At 41.0% G+C, this 16,576-nt stretch overlaps 1 protein-coding gene across 1 annotated transcript in view; it reads right to left on the reverse strand.

The window, feature by feature from the left end:
- LOC123970440 (complement C3-like) overlaps positions 1–16,576 on the reverse strand; it is a 61,910-nt gene that overhangs the window by 20,908 nt on the left and 24,426 nt on the right. Inside the window, exons 17-21 of the mRNA XM_046048484.1 lie at positions 11,780–11,824; positions 9,742–9,859; positions 9,552–9,640; positions 8,530–8,669; positions 2,947–3,159 (exon numbers count right to left, since the gene is read on the reverse strand). Of these exons, the coding sequence (XP_045904440.1) occupies positions 2,947–3,159; positions 8,530–8,669; positions 9,552–9,640; positions 9,742–9,859; positions 11,780–11,824 (605 nt within the window). The remainder of the gene's footprint in view (positions 1–2,946; positions 3,160–8,529; positions 8,670–9,551; positions 9,641–9,741; positions 9,860–11,779; positions 11,825–16,576) is intronic.

The raw sequence follows: 16,576 nt of genomic DNA on the forward strand, positions 1-16,576 counted from the left end.
TGTCTGAAAACACGTCCATCTTATTAGTCCAACGTAGTCGATAAAGAGTGGCCTCTCCCACGTAGTAGATAATCAGGTCCTGGCCTAAAAAAAAAAAAACAATAGCAAAAAAACCATTGCGTTGTAGCATGATGCCCTGCACCTTATTAATCCGACTGATCCCTCTGGAATTCTTGCAATTTAGCCTTCGCTCTGAGCGCCACAGCGGGTCCGCTGTTGCACGCCGGCTGCCAGCCCAATAGCTCCCGAAGACGAGACTCCGCGCTGGGCCCTCCGTCGTCTGTAAACGGCTCCTCCACTTGAAATCCGCGTCTCTTCAGCTCCTTATAGACTTCCCGAGCGCTGGAGTATGTGCGCACGCCAGACTCCCAGTGGATCCTCATGTTAGTGAACGGTGTTTGGAAACGTATGCCTTTGTCCTTGAGTATTTTTTTTTAATTGCGTTGTATTCTTTGCGCCTCTTAACAATCTCGGGTGCGTAGTCATGGTCGAAGTGTATAAATGCGGTGCCCACCTGTATCTTGCCTTTTTTCCACACTTCCCTCAAGATCATTTCTTTCGTAGAAAACTCCAGAAAATTAACAATTACAGCCCTCGGTGAAGCTCCGGGCGGGGGTTTACTTGCAAGAGCCCGATGTGCGCGTTGTATTTTAAGGTTAAAGTCCTCCGGTAGTTGTAGCTGGCTCTGCAAAAGCTTCTCAATAAACTGCGTTACAGAGACCCCCTCTTGACCTTCTGGTATCCCAAAGACACGTATGTTATTTCTTCTGGATCGTGATTCTAAGTCAAGCACTTTGATCTGAAGTTTCCTCTGCTGTTCGAGGCAGGTGCACAGCGCCTCAGTCGCCTCCTCTGCCCAGCTCTCCACCTGGTTCACGCGGGCCTCCGCTTCATCCATGCGCTGTGATAGGCCTTGTACATCGGTTGCAATAATATCCAGTTTACCGTTGATTTCTTGTCCCAATTGGCCGATATCCAGTTTGAGCTTTGCATTGTCTCCTTGCAAATCGGATTTTAACTCCTCTATTGCCTTAAGTACCTCAGCGGTGTCCATGCTTTTCCCGGGGCTCCCCGTTCCCGCGCCAGCCGTGACGTCGCTAGCTTGGTCCGGTTGGGTATTAGCTTTTGCGGCTGAGGCACTTTTATTATGAGCTTTGGGCATTTCTATCGATTTATTTGTGGCCTAGTATGCTTCTTCTCCCTCTTATGAATTATTTTGTTATAAATAACAAACAGAATTGCGAATTCAAACGGGATTTTCGAGGTTAGAGTGGGAGAGAGGTTTCAATGCGACCGACTACTCCATGAGCGCACCCGGAAGTCACCGCTGTTGGTTTTTAATGCCGATTTACTTGTACTTTAATCTTTTCTTCTACTCCACTAAATCTCACCGCTTTAGTTACTAGTTACTTTACCAATTAAAATGTTTGCACACAAAATGGATGGAGTTTATAAATGTAATGTTTATAAATTCACCATAATGTAGTGAAAGTGATATAGTAACGTAATGAGTAATGTAACTAGTTACTTTTAATACCCAGTTATAGGTAAAGTTGTTGTAAAAAGTTACTTATCGAATTCCAGAGTAACTTTCCCAACACTATTGATTTGACAAAACAAACTTTGTAAAAAAAAAAAGGTGTCACTTTGGGCTCTGGGTAATTGTGAGGGCATTTCTCACCATGTTCAAAATGTTTACACAAACCAAACAAGTCAATTAATTTAGAAAATAATCAGCAGATTAATCCATAATGAATATTATTAGTTGTAGTCTGATCAAAATGAGCTGCACCTCAACCAACTACAGAAAAAAAATCCTGCTTTTACATTCATGCATAAAATACTTAAATGCAACCCCTTGGGACTGATGGACAAGTTGTCAGGGTTGGTGTGGGGGGTTGAGCAAGTTGGAGAACCCAAATGCAGGACACAGAGCAAGCGGGTGCAGTTCAAAGAAGGTTTAATTCCAACAAAAGCAAGCACACTTACAACTGAGTGGCTGAATCCATAATCCAAAATAACAGAGTCCAAAATAAAACAGGTCATCCAACAGAAATCTAAAATCCACAGAAACAGGCTGATACGACGAGCAGGGCAGGCAAAACAATATAACATGAGACAGCATATATACACACACACACACACACACACACACTACACCAACCCTGACAGAATGACCCAACTCTGTCACATTCTGCCTGTCGGCCATGTTTATGTTTAGCCCTCTGAGTTTTTGTTATATTTGATCAGTTCAGTATCTGTTAGTCTGTTGTGCTTCAGGGTTCAGTCCTGTCTGCTGTCCTGTGTCCAGTAACCTAGTTTATATCTGTGTTTAGCATTGTCCTGTTTCCCCAGTTGGTTGTGTCTCTGTTCCCTACTTCATTCTGTTGGTCAGTCATTTCTTGTTTTGAGGTTCGGTTCCTGCTCTTGTGTTCTCTGTATAGCCTTGTTTATTATGTTATTCATCCGCATCTTTAAGTTTACTTAGTATCTGTCATGTCTCTTAGGTTTAGCTCTGTGTCCCCTTCTGGTCTGTGTACTTGTTCTGGGTTAACTGTCTCTGCCTGCCTCTCTAACCTGATCCCAGTCACCTGTGTTGCTCCCTCCCAGCTCGTTAACCCGTGTGAGAGAGATACACATTTTTTATACATACATACCCGGTCATTGCAGTGTTCACATTCAGTTGTGTCTCGTGTTTGAAGTGTTCTGCCTGTTGTTCTGCTTTAAAGCCTGTTGGATTTTGGACACCTCTACTGCCTGTAGGCCTGAGATCCTGCTTTTTGTTGGTATTAAAACCCTGAACTGAATCTCTGCTCCAGTGTCTTGCATTTGGGTTCTCACCTCCTCTGCACTCACGAAACCGTGACAGCATTTGTCTTAAAGTGGCCACGCATACATGCAAATCAGACAGTTACAGACCTGAGATACAGAGTTTATTTGTCTTACCACCACCCGCAGCATCTTCTTGACTCCATCAGCGTGTGCAGAGTCTTTAACAGCTGCTTTGACCTCAATGCGGTATACTCCTGCCTTCATGGGAATAATGACGAAAGGTACAGATCGTGTAGTTTGGGGTCCAACATTAACCTCCTGACGATACCTTCCATGTTCAGAGGCTAAACTGCACACATTCTCCTCCTCGATCAGATCCATACGCACCTTGAAACCGGTAGAGATGGAGAGGTGGAAAAAAAGAACTGACATTGAGAACTTAAAGAAAAATAGGGTCACTTAAAGGTTCAGTGTGTAATATTTCTGAGGATTTGACAGAAATGCAATATAAGATCCATACCTATGTTTTCAGTGGTGTATAAAGACTTTACATAATGAACCATTATGTTTTCATTACCTTAGAATGAGTAATTTCTATTTACATAACCGCAGATCCCCCTTACATGGACATCGCCATGTTGTGTGTCCCACACACTGAAACCAACCTTTTGTCTTGGTAGTCTGGAGGGCGATCTCAGCTGGGTGCAATCAGTCTTAATGCACAACACCTGTATGCAATTAGACTCATACTACTTCAATGTAACCTATCACTGAAGTGTCAGCTCCTTGTGTGAAGACCTACTTGCATAAAGACCAGCGAGCCCACCGAGCAAGGCCACCTACCAGTGTAGCTTTTCTAAGCTCTTAATTTCCAACAAATGGAAATTCACACAGCTGTTACCCCCGAATATCATGGTGTCTTGGTGTCCGCTCCGCTAAAGGTCTCTGTCATTGTCATATACCGTCCACCAGGACAAGTGGGTAACTTTGTGGACGAGCTAGACACACTGCTGTCTTCAGTCCCAGAGCATGACTGTCCGTTACTTGTCCTCGGTGACATGAACATTCACTTAGACAAATCAAACTCAGCAGACTTCTGTCTCTGATTCAGTCCTTTCTCAGCCCCCCTGACCCGCAGAGCTGGCAAGGTGCTTGACCTCGTTCTTGTCCGAAACTGTGCCACCGAATGCCTTACAGTCACACCTCTACACATGTCTGACCACTATTTCATCCAGTTCACAGTATGCCTACAGGAACAGCCCATTGTTCCAGCAAATTATGTCTCACACCGCTGCAACCTCCGCAACCTGTCAGAATAAATATGGCAAAGATAACTCTGTGTTCTGGACCAACTTTATTTAACATCTCCAGAACGGTTAATTTCCATTACAATCTTGGTGTCAGAAGTGGGATAGCTGAAGCCATAAATCAACACTGGTTTACAATGCCTCATTTGCATCACACAAAATTCTGGGAAAGCAGTGAAGATGCATGCTACAGCAGCATATCCACCTCCAACCAGACCATTTGAGCATATACATTGAGCTCACGCCCTCAGAGGGCAAGAAACACTGACTGTATCTAATAGAGTTAAACACAGGTTTAATGCCTTCAATGGCTTCTAGCTTCAACAGATATTGTGGTTGGTTAGGCCTGAAGTTAGATTTAGCTTTAATACTAACTGGCTCAGCAGACCTGATCAAGCCTACATCATATTTGTGAGACTCCCAGACTGTAGGTGGTACTTCTGAAAGCTCAGGAGGAAGCTGTGACGTGTCAGTGTAACATGAGAGAGATGTGGCTGTGTGTGGATGCACATTATCATCTTGTGTCAAATACTGCGAGCTGAGTGCTGCTGTGCTGTGCTGTGCTGTGCGCGTGCGTGTGTGTGTGTGTGTGTGTGTGTGTGTGTGTGTGTGTGTGTGTGTGTGTTGCAGCTTAAATACATCCTGTGATGCAGAATACATGATGCCTGGTCTATGTGTGTGCGTCCAATCAATAATAGCATTGCATTGTTTAACAAATGGGCCCAAGTCTTTCCACCTATCTGTAGGTGCCTTGGAGAGAGAAACATGTGGAACTGCATCATGAACTTTGTAAAAGGCAGTCTGTGCAGGTGAGAGACAGAGAAAGAGATAGCGCTGCGCAGGGAGCTCCAATCATGATCTCTGATCTCATGATCTCTGATCATTTAGCTCTGAGAGGAACTGTTCCTCATATTTCTTGTCTGAATATGATGAGGCATAGACAGTGCAGTGCAAGTGTTCAGCTTTCATAAACTCAGTCTCAGGTGGAATGATTATGAGCCAGTTTTACTATCTCATTATTTGAGAAGCATGATAATGCATCTGGGGGCGATCTTGTGACTTGCCATTGGGCGTAGACATGAAATTCAAACCGAGTCTGAGAATGAGGTCTCTGCCCAAATAATTTAGAAGACATACAGTAGACAATAGGAAGCGTTGTGGGAAATCAGTGATCTGGACTCCCCATATCTGTTCATTTGACGGGTTTAGTGAAAGTTTCTTTCAGAATAAATATGACAAAGACAACTTTGTGTTCAGGACCAACTTTATTTAACATCTCTAGAACAGTAAATTTCCATTACACCAGTCCCACCCATGGCTAACTGATACCATCTGTGGGCTCCGCACTGATCTCAGAGCCACTGAAAGAAAATGGCGAAAAACCAAAGACCCTGCCGACCTTAAGGGCTACCAAATGCTCCTATCTTCCTTCTCAACAAGCATCAGTGCTGCCAAAACTGCATTCTATAATGACAGAATTAGCAGTGCCACTGACTCAAGGAAATTATTTTCCACTTTTAAAGCGCCACTAAATCCTCCACCACCTACAAACGTGTCTGCTGATACCTTTGCTGCCTTCTTTACAGGCAAAGTAGCGGCTATAACTAGCCAATTCTCTAAATCTCTCAAAATCAACCGGTCTATTCCCGCTCTGGTCAGTTCCGACTGTGTCAAGCAAGGATCCCTGACCACATGGGCCCGCCAGCAGTAACAAAGGACGACCAAACTTCTAACCCGAGCCAGGGTTGAAAAGGCCTCCACTACAAGTTTCTTCAATAAGCTGACAAAAGACGGACCTCCGGAGCAATTCCCTGGCAGAGAAAGCGAGCGGCCGACGGTTTTAAGCTGTCATTACCGAGAACGCACGGAAACTCCGCCAGCTTGAGGCCGCCGACCAGCAACCCGGCTGGGAGAAACGACAAGCAGTAAGACCAAACCAAGGCATTTGGTGATCAGTGATGTCCAATAATTTGTTAATAGATTATCTTTAACTCTTAAAACTCATAGCTTGCGTTCATTAGCTGCCCCTACGAGTCAAATTCTCCCCACAATAGAATCCCACATTCTCATTGTTTAGCCATTGTTTATCTTTTTGATGTATATGTAACCGCATTTATATTCACCTTAGGTAATAAACTTCACTGTAATCACAGGAATTGTGTGTGTGTGTTGCCTACCTCCAAGTCCCTGCCAGGAGAATTTATCCCTTCGATATGAGACTGACTGATTGATTTAAGATAATTGAGCAATTATTAACTAACTGATCACTAGTGAATAATTATATAATCATTAAAACGCTATCCAGAGGTCCGGAGACTCTGGGTGAATTGAATCTCCGGTGGTGCCCTCGCGAATCGAGAGCTTTATGAATTAATATTCTCTGAATATTAAAATTCATAATTTGTATTAATTCTCATAGGTTTATTAAAAACATAAGTAGACATGCTACGATATGTAGAAAATAACTTTTGAGACTACTGAAAATATTGGTATGGACAAATCAGCAGCACCTTAAGGGCCCGTGTCCACCAAAGCGTTTTTTATAAGCTGAAAACGCCAGCTGCTCTTCTGAAAACGCCCAGCAGGGAGCGCTATCGGGTGTTTTTGAGCTTTGGTTGCTATGATACATTTGTTGCAAGCAGTTCTACCTAACTTTACTGGATGTAAAAATGTCAACACAGAGTAGAGTACTTGCTCTGGCCCTTGCTCTGTATGAAAAGAAGGCTGAAGCAGGTAGAGAGAGAGGACTGACTCCCTGTATGTGGGTGAGATTTTGTGGGCGAGGAAACATCTCGGCGAGTACCACCGTTTGGTCCAAGAGCTGAGGTTGGACGAAGCCCAGTTTCAGGATAGTAACCGTTGCTATGGTGTGGTATTTGTCCCACCCCTCCTCTACTGTGATTGGACATTTTTCATTTCTCGGCGAAAAAAAATGCTCAGCACGGAAAAAACACTCAGCGCCTCGTTGCGCTGATGGCATTTTTTACCAGCTTTTAAAAACGCGGCACTCCCATTGCAATAAATTGAAAAAAGACGCTGGCGTCAGAAAAAAACGCTTTGGTGGACACGGGCCCTAACATTGGTAGCGGCATGTCTCTACTATCTGTACCAACACCAACAGCTGCGGCTACAAATGCGGCACACTCTGCATCCATAGTTCAGGAGAATATGAGTAGTAGAGTCTACTTGGAACATTTTAGCTTGTCTATGTTGCTGCTTTCTTTCAGAAATATACACATTGTAAGGGTCCATTGCAGACAATTCTATTTAGTCACATAATGCTGCTGCTGCACACAGGCAGAAACTATATTGGAATGTAAGCTATAATGACCCTAAAACTAAAGTTATTTATGCACATGCTTATTTTATCCATCTACCTAACATCTATGCACAGTTCCCAGCAGCTATGCAGGTTGCTTGATATGGTTTGTGAGCACAGCTTTGGGTGTTATTTCGAACAAAGCCAGGCAATCTGTTCTCCTGCTTCCAGTTCTTTTGCTAAGCTAGACTAACTATATCCTGATTAGCTCCATATTTAATATAAAGACATGATATCAAGTATTAACTATTTTGATGCTGTTTATCAATGTTCTCATGATCTTATACTGAGGAAAGAATGTCAATAAATATACTGTCCATCAATGGAGGCATCACTGGAGCCTCACCTCCTGCTATCAAGTACATCTACAACAAGTGTTGTCTGATGAGAGCAATAAACATTAGAAAAGACTCCTGCCACCCAGCACACAGACTGTTTGCCCTCCTTCCCTCTGGGAGGTGCTACAGGAGCCTACAGACAAAAACCACCAGGTTCAGGAATGTCTTTTTCCCTACAGCTGTCTCCCTGCTGAACTCTGCCCCCCAACGCCCCTCCCCTCTTCACACACACATACTCACCAACCCTAATCCTCCACCCCCTCACATTCACACACTCACTATCCTTCCCTGGACTGAACCAGCTACACCTTTCATCTAAGCATATCATTGCACTACTGTACATTCGTACTGCACATTCTACTGTCATAACCTGCCTGTACCTACCTGTATCAATAGACATTCATGTAGACATATTTATATATCATTCATATCTTGCACTTTGTATAATAATGCATATTCCATTTAATCAGTGTTTAAGCACTTCTGGTTAGATGCATTTTGTTGCTTTGTACCAGTGACATGCGCAATGACAATAACGTTGAATCTTATTTAATCTAATCAAAATGTTGAACTTTTCCTTTAAAAGGGAAGACTGTGAGTATTATAGGTAGAAATACAGTAATAAAGGTTGATAATGTGTAATGCAGAATTTACTGACGTTACATCACATTATGGGCATCGATCAGTAAATTAGGAATAAATTCAATGAAAACTGCACAGCTCATTTGCGAGGCACCATTTCTGTAGTAAAACATTTGTCCTAAAACACTAGAACTGAAAAGCCCAGACTCACAGTGGCAGGGTCAGGGCTGTAGTTGTGGAGGATAGCTTTAATTTCCAGCTGCTCTCCACGGACAGCAGAGTACGGTAATCTGAGATCAAGGAAGAATTCTTTCCGGACAATGATCTCTAATGGATCGGCCACACAGATACCTTAAACACAAGAGGAAAAACAAACGTAAAATAAAAGAAAAGGAAAGAGGAGGAAGAGAGGATGGTGAAAGGACAGGTGAGGTAGAGAAACTAGGGTGTATAAAATCAAAATCTTTATTAACCAACTATATACCCAAAGAGAATCAGAATCAGTTTTAATGGCTAGGTACTGTATGTCTACACACGCAAGGAATTTGACTCTGGTCTTACATTGCTCTCATTAAACACACACATAATAAGCATAAGCAAAAAGAACTCAGCAAAAAAAAAAAAAACAGACACAGACTACAGCATATAGAACACACATACACACACCATAAACAAAAACAACAACATATGTAGACAGCAAGACAAAAGTGTAGTGGGGCATAGTGCAAAGGATGCTGGAATAAATATTTTTGTTTGTAACTCCTGCCTGAGCTGTGGAAGACTGCTATGGACCACACGACCCTCCTTGGCTCAATTAGCCATAATCTTTCCTGTGCTAGTAGACAAGGTTATCCTTGTCATAATACAGTATCTGACACGGAATCATATTTTCTTATCTCTCTAGGTGTATGTGTATCTATAACATTAAAATCCATTCAAGTGACCGATGTTGTTACAACTCCTCAATAGAACTGAACGATTCATCAAACAAATGTTTGAGTACTGTTTTCGAGATTAAAATGTAACACTGTAATAAACAATTATTGGAAAATTTTAGGCAGGCATTGGCATTTTGATGTTATTTGACAGGTGACAGTTCAGACAGACAATGTGGTGGCAGATAGACATATGGGCATATACAACAAAGGACAGGGACTGAATCAAAAACAGAAACATGGCAGTTGACCACAATTAACGTTAACCACAAGTCGTGCAGAGAAACACAATCCTCACCGTGAGTTCTTGACAAACTAATGCCAATGATCTGCCAGGTTGTGATTGAGTCTTGCAAAGGAACAGTTTTCACAGAAGATGTGGTGTCACTGAAACAAACAAAGTGTGACAATTCAAAATCCTAGAACTATTAATGAAGTCATTATCAGTGTATTTTTGTATGTGTGTGTGTCTGTTACAGTTGACTCACCAGTTAGGGTTTTGTTGAGTGCAAGGAGGCAGTCTGATATCTAACCACAGCCAACTTTCAGGGAATTTGGTACGAGAAACAATTTCACTGCTGTCCATGTAACTGTAATCCTCCTCATCTAAAGGGTCATTAAAAGGTTACCAATTTAATTGTTTTCCAACTACCAGCATGGATAGTGACCACCCAGGGCTCCCGCCATCCTCTTGATTGACCCAGAAAATGTAAAAAATAAAATGCATATGTTTTGATTGTGATTTCTAAAAATTAAAATCACATGGCATGATAGCTTTTCACAATTTAGCATGTACCATGTACTGTCACCTGCTGCCACATAGCATACTGTTGTGAACTCAACCAGACGCACTTCAAAGGTCAGGTGGTGTCAAAAGAGGGAGGGAAGTTTCCCTCCCCGAGAGTTGACCTTTTCACATGTAAAACCCAGAGACATCGCCTGGTGTTTGGTAAGGACCGAAAGAGACTCAGTCAGACAATGAATCGCTTAAGGATTGTGTATTCAAAGAGCCTTAGTGTTTATTCTGTTTAAATAATAACCTTGCTAAGTGAGCAGCAGTGTTTGCCTCTGAGTTTAGTAAGTAATAACCCTGTTGTTATCCTTTAGTGATGTTTGAAGACTAGCAGACCCATAAGAAAGTAATCTTGAACTAGTTTTCTAACCTCTTTCTGTGTTGTCTTAATTCATCGCTGTTACTCCCTAGTAATCACTGTCTGTTCAGTATTAATTAATGCTTTAGTTAAATGTTTCATATACAATTTCCTACTAAATTATCCAGGGAAGCGCTCGTGTTCATCACCAGCCTCTCAGTTAAAGTGGAATGTCTACTCTTTTCTTGTGTGAACCGAGCACCACCAAGGGGACAAGAAAGGTATAACACGCAAGTGTTTAAAACTCGGCTTACACTGACAGAATTGTTAAGTAGGCCTAACTATCACCATGTAATTGCATAAACGAAATTTTACTGTCACGCTTACATCTAAATTGTCTCATGAGTTAAAACCAGTAACCAGCAAGTATACTGAGGACAGGTAATCAAGCTTTGTTACGTTTTATATAACCATTATAACCTTTTTCCATAGTGTTTAGCCTTGTTTTAACTGTCTTTATCCGAATTATTAGAACTAAGTATTTTTCCAAATGCCAATATTGTGGAGAGAGAGATTAAAGGGAAATACGCGCAACGTATATTTCTTTATCCCTAAAACTTAACACCTTAGCGAAGTTTGGGAGGCCATCCCCAAAATGACATCACACTACCTAGCGGGATCAATAAAAAGGCCCTGCTGTCTTTTGTTCGCTGCTTCCTCTTCAAAAAAAAAAAAAACTCTTTTAAACTTTCTTGAAACTAAACGTATACGTTCTCTTAACTTCCTTTACTTTTGAAATTCCGATTTTTGTTTCGTACTTAAATCTCCTTCAGACGAGCTGAGAAAGCTACGACCCTGAATTCCAAATTTCTTAGCGGGAGATTTGATTTTTTTTATTCTGTTTGGAGCTGCCTGTTTAATCTCAGCAACATTAAATAGCCTATATTCCCGAGGCCTCGCGAACCTACGGCAAATGTGAGTTTATTTGATTTTGTTGTTGCAACCTCATCCGACCGTGGTGAGCAACTTTGGACCAGAAACTCAGAAAATTCACCTTGAGCACAGCGATGTATGTGTGTGTGTTATTCAGAATCTAGAGTCCCTATACATAGAACTTACGCTCAGATCTGAGACTGACTGATTGACCTTACGATTTCAGAATAACAACTAATGAATTAACCAGAACTCTGTATAATTCTCAGGCTATACTCAAGGACCTAAAGCCTTGGGCGGACAAGCAAATCTTTAGGTGGTGCTTCTAATTTCGAGGTATAAATTAATATTCCCGGAAATATTAATTTTCATAACTGTATTAAAATTTTACGTAGCCAAGGTCTGCTACAATACATACGCAATTAAAAAGTTACTACAAAACACTTTGGAGAGAACTGTCATGCAGAAGTGGTTATTTGGTAATTTGAGCTATTATTCTTACCCAAGATGGCTCGTTTCCTCCTGCTGAGGGCAGGACACTTCAAATCTGGAAATGCAAAACAGACAAGCCCTTTCGTTTTTTCACGATTGCTTTGACAATCCTTTCAATATTTTGATCAATTCTTCTAAACTCTTAACACAGGTAGCACAACATATGTCCGTGTAGGCTGTGTAATTAACACATTTTGTGTTGCTTTGACACAAGATGCATACAGTAAACACAAACTTAAATGCTTGAACTTCTTTTGCACACAAGCAACCAACTAAGACCAAAAAGATGGATTTTTACTGCAAAATTTCTGTATGTCAGAACAGATATCAATACAATTACAGTAGTTGGTGTCATAAATAAATAAATTGGTTCAGAAACATAGAGATGTTTATTTATAACTGATTATCAGTGATGCGCGCAGTTTGCAAAATCTGTCTATACCCTTGTGATGGAATTTATTGTTGGTTAAGACATAAGACCTCGGGGGCCGTGTTGTTGGATAAACAACATGTAATGCAATTGTAGCCTAAAGGTGTTCTTCAATTTAACAGTAGCGTCACATTGGCCTTCCATCAATAATTTCTGTAATGTAACCCATTAATGTTTTCAGTAATTAAGTAAGTAAAGTTTATTTAACATAGCACCCTTCACAGAGCAAGTCACAAGGTGCTTTACAATGATATAAAGTAGCAACAATAAAACTGTAAAGTAGTCAAGCAAACATACATAAGCATCAAACATTTTTAAACCATAAAAGTCATCAATCAATAAAATCAAGGCATTTGTGAACATTAAAGAGCATAACTATTCACATTTAAAAATTTACAATGAGACAAAGGCCTGCTTAAATAAAAAAGTCGTCAGCTGATTTGGAAACGCTTCAGCTCAGACCCCAGAGTGCAGGTCTGACTGAAGAGCATACCACAGTGTTGGTGCCACTTGGAATGCACAGTCACCTCTAGTTTTGAGACGTGCACGCGGAACAGCTGGTAGGCCTTAGTCTGAGGGTCTTAGTGGTGATCCTAGTGGTAGTATACGGGTGCAGCAGGTCAGAGATGTACCCGGTTGCCTAACCACGCAGCGCTCTATATGTTAAAACGAGCACTTTAAATTGAATCCTGAGCTTGACAGGGAGCCAATGTAATGAGGACAGGATGGGTTCAGTAGAGTAGGCAACACTTTCACTGAATAACTTAACATTTTTACTCAAGTACTTACTTTCACTTGAGTAAAATATTCCAGTACTAATGCCTACGATAGCTGCTAGACTCAGATACAGAAAGGAAACATGAATCTGAATGGCAAACCAGTAACTAGCAAAATGACACTGCATGCAAAATACTATAAACACATGAACAAAATTAACACTTTTTCATAGTAGTACATTTTTGGATATAGTATTTACACACTGTTTGTGCATACTATATCTTTTGTCTTTCATAGGCTGATGTGTACTTTTCCATACACTGTTCCAGAGTGAAAGTAATCTGCTGAGAAAGTTTGAAAAGTACACTGTAAACACCAGTGCAATTTTCAAACAGAAAATATTTATTCTGCAAAACATAACTGTTGTAACAGTAGCACAGTGTTGTTTACAATAGCATACCTTTGTCATTACTGAAAGTTCGAAATACGGACGGTACTGTAAAGCGACTCATGTTGGTTTGTTAATATTATTAACAGCCACAAAAAGAAATGAAGTACTACATGATGTCTCATACTCCTGTAATACATTATTTTACTGTACTGTAATCGTACTTTTTGTTACATCTTGGGAGGGTTGGCTCATCTGGACTAACATACAAAGTAAATGAAGAACATCTTAAAAACTATCACATCTAGTGCATCAAGTATGACCACTGACAGATAACAGGACAATGTAAGCCTCACTGTTTCTGCACCACAGTCCATTATAAACCACATAATACAGGAACTACAAATGCATTGGCTGGTGAGGATCAAGGCTCGTCTCACCAGCATGCCAATCTTACCAAAATGTCTTTTTTAATTTTTTAAAATACAACAGAAATACAAAATAGTACTGACTGATATTTCAGCTTGTGGTAAAATGTTTTTTAATGGGCATTTAGCATCTGAAAGTACAAATTACACATTTGTGTGCACAGTGGGGAAGCATTATCCAAATCCCAAATTTTTTTAATGCAAATTCAGAGCGCTGGAGAATAAACCAATGCAATTAACCTTACATGATTTTTCTACCAGGGCAGTAAAAGTTTAGCTGTGGACTCCGCACACCGCTACCGGCAATATTTCTCGTCAACATACGCTCACTGTGCAAAAAAACTGGATGAACTTGAGCTTCTGGTGGGGAAAAACAGAGACTTTTATTCATCTTCTGTTCTGTGCTTCACGGAGGCATGGCTGTGTGAACTGATACCGGAGTCTGCACTACAAGTGGCTAGCTACAGAACGAACCGCGACACAGAACTCTCCAGCAAAACAAAAGGTGGAGATATCTGTTGACGTGACAGAGATTCAGCAACACTGTTCTCCTGATCTGGAATATTTTATCATTAACTGTAAACCGTTTTACTCCCCCTGTGAGATTACTTCATTCACTCTGGTTGGTGTTTACATTCCACCGCAAGCCAACGTGCACAACACGCAGCGCATGCTTCCTGACCGGATAATGTGTGTGGAGCAGACAAACCCGGACTCCCTTGTTATTGTTCTTGGTGACTTTAACAAAGGAAACCTCAGCAAAGAACTCCCCAAATACAGACAGAAAGGAGAACACTCTGGATCACTGCTACACTACAGTAAGTGTCTATTACACCGTCCCCCGCGCTCCACTGGGACACTCTGGTCATGTCATAGTCCACTGGATTCTTGCAGACTGGCAGAAATTAAAACTCTGTAACTCTGTGGTGAGGACATCAAAGAAATGGACCATTGATGCTGTAGAGGACCTTCAGGCGTGTTTGGACTGCACTGACTGGGATGTTTTCAAGTCAAGTCAGGTTTTATTTAAAGTGCAAAATGACCAAAAGACATGGTCCCAATACACTTTACAAAAAGCATTGAAATGAAATAAAATTATCCATAAAAGACAGAATGCATGTAATAAACACATAATAAAATACGATCAGAATAAAATCAACTAAATAAAATGATAAAACGTTAAAATTTAATAATAATTTATAGTTTGCACAACACTGTCCTAACTAAAAGCTTTATTAAACAGAAAAGTCTTAAGTCTAGCCTTAAAAGTGGTGATGTTATCTGATTCCCACACCCAAATTGGAACCTGGTTCCATAGTAGAGGCGCTTGATAACTAAATGCTCTTTTTCCCACTCTAACCTTAGTTACATTAGGCACCACAAGCAGCCCTGCATTTTGAGAGCGCAGTGCTCTATTGGGGCAGTAAGGTATCAGGAGCTCCTTGAGGTACAATGGTGCCTGGCCATTTAAGGCGTTGTAGGTAATTAGAACAATTTTAAAATCTATTCTGTATTTCACAGGGAGCCAGTGAAGGGAGGCTAGAACTGGAGAAATAGGCTCTCTAATCCTGACTCTAGACAGAACACGTGCTGCTGCATTCTGAATCAGCTGGAGAGGCTTTAGAGACTTAATTGTGCTGCCTGCTAGTAAAGAATTACAATAGTCATGAAAGCGTGGACCACGATGTTCCTGATTTTAGCAATGTTACGTAAATGAAAATAGGCCGTTCTTGAAATTTGCCTAACATGCAGGTTGAAGGACATTTCCTGATCGAAAATAACTCCCAGGTTCCTCACGGTGGTATTCGGGGCCACGGGAATGCCATCCATAGTAGCAATGTCGTTGGACAAGGAAGGTGTTTGGGCCAAGTAAAATAACTTCAGTTTTGTCTGAGTTTGGCATGAGGAAATCACTGATGTGAGTCATCCGTCCTGATTGCTAAATATAGCTGAGTATCGTCAGCATAGCAAAGAAAATTTACGTCATAGTTTCTTATAATTCTACCGAGAGAAGGCATATATAGGGTAAAAAGGATTGTTCCGAGCACCGAACCTTGTGGTACTCCATGGTCAACGCTGGTATGCATGGAAGAATCATTATTCACATATACAAATTGGGACCGACCACATAAATAGGACATAATCCAATTGAAGGCCGATCCTTTGATGCAAATAAAATTTTCCAGTCTCTGTAGTAGTATATGGTGGTCGATGGTATAGAAAGCAGTGCTCAAATCTAGCAAGACAAATGCAGAGACAAGTCCTTTGTCCGATGCAATCAGTATATCAACTTTGACCAGTGCTGTCTCAGTGCTATGATGTCTTCTGACCGAAAAGCCTCGAACAAGCTGTTTCTATGAAGATAGTCACAAAGTTGACTAGCAACTGCTTTCTCCAGGATTTTGGATTGAAAAGGAAGATTAGATATCGGTCTATAGTTATTTACAACCTCTGGGTCCAGAGTGGGCTTTTTAAGAAGAGGTTTTATTACAGCTGTCCTGTAGGATTGTGGTACATGGCCTGTTTGTAAAGAGAAATTTATCATGTATAATAAGGTAGAGCTGACTGAGGGTAGAACCTCTTTAAGAAGCCTAGTAGGGATGGGGTCAAGGAGGCAGGTTGAAGCTTTTGACGAGTAAATCACTGAAGTTAATTGTTGAAGATCAATGGGAGCAAAACAATCCAGGTACACATCAGTTTCCACAGATGTCTCCAAAGGTGATAAATGAGAAGATAAATTAATGCTGGTTAAGGGCAGTAGCTGATGAATTTTGTCTCTGATGATTTGAGTTTTCTCTCTAAAAGAAGCTCATAAAATCATTTCTGCTTATGCTAGCAGGGATA

The sequence above is a fragment of the Micropterus dolomieu genome, linkage group LG04 (assembly GCF_021292245.1).
Source record: "Micropterus dolomieu isolate WLL.071019.BEF.003 ecotype Adirondacks linkage group LG04, ASM2129224v1, whole genome shotgun sequence".
Taxonomy (NCBI): domain Eukaryota; kingdom Metazoa; phylum Chordata; class Actinopteri; order Centrarchiformes; family Centrarchidae; genus Micropterus; species Micropterus dolomieu.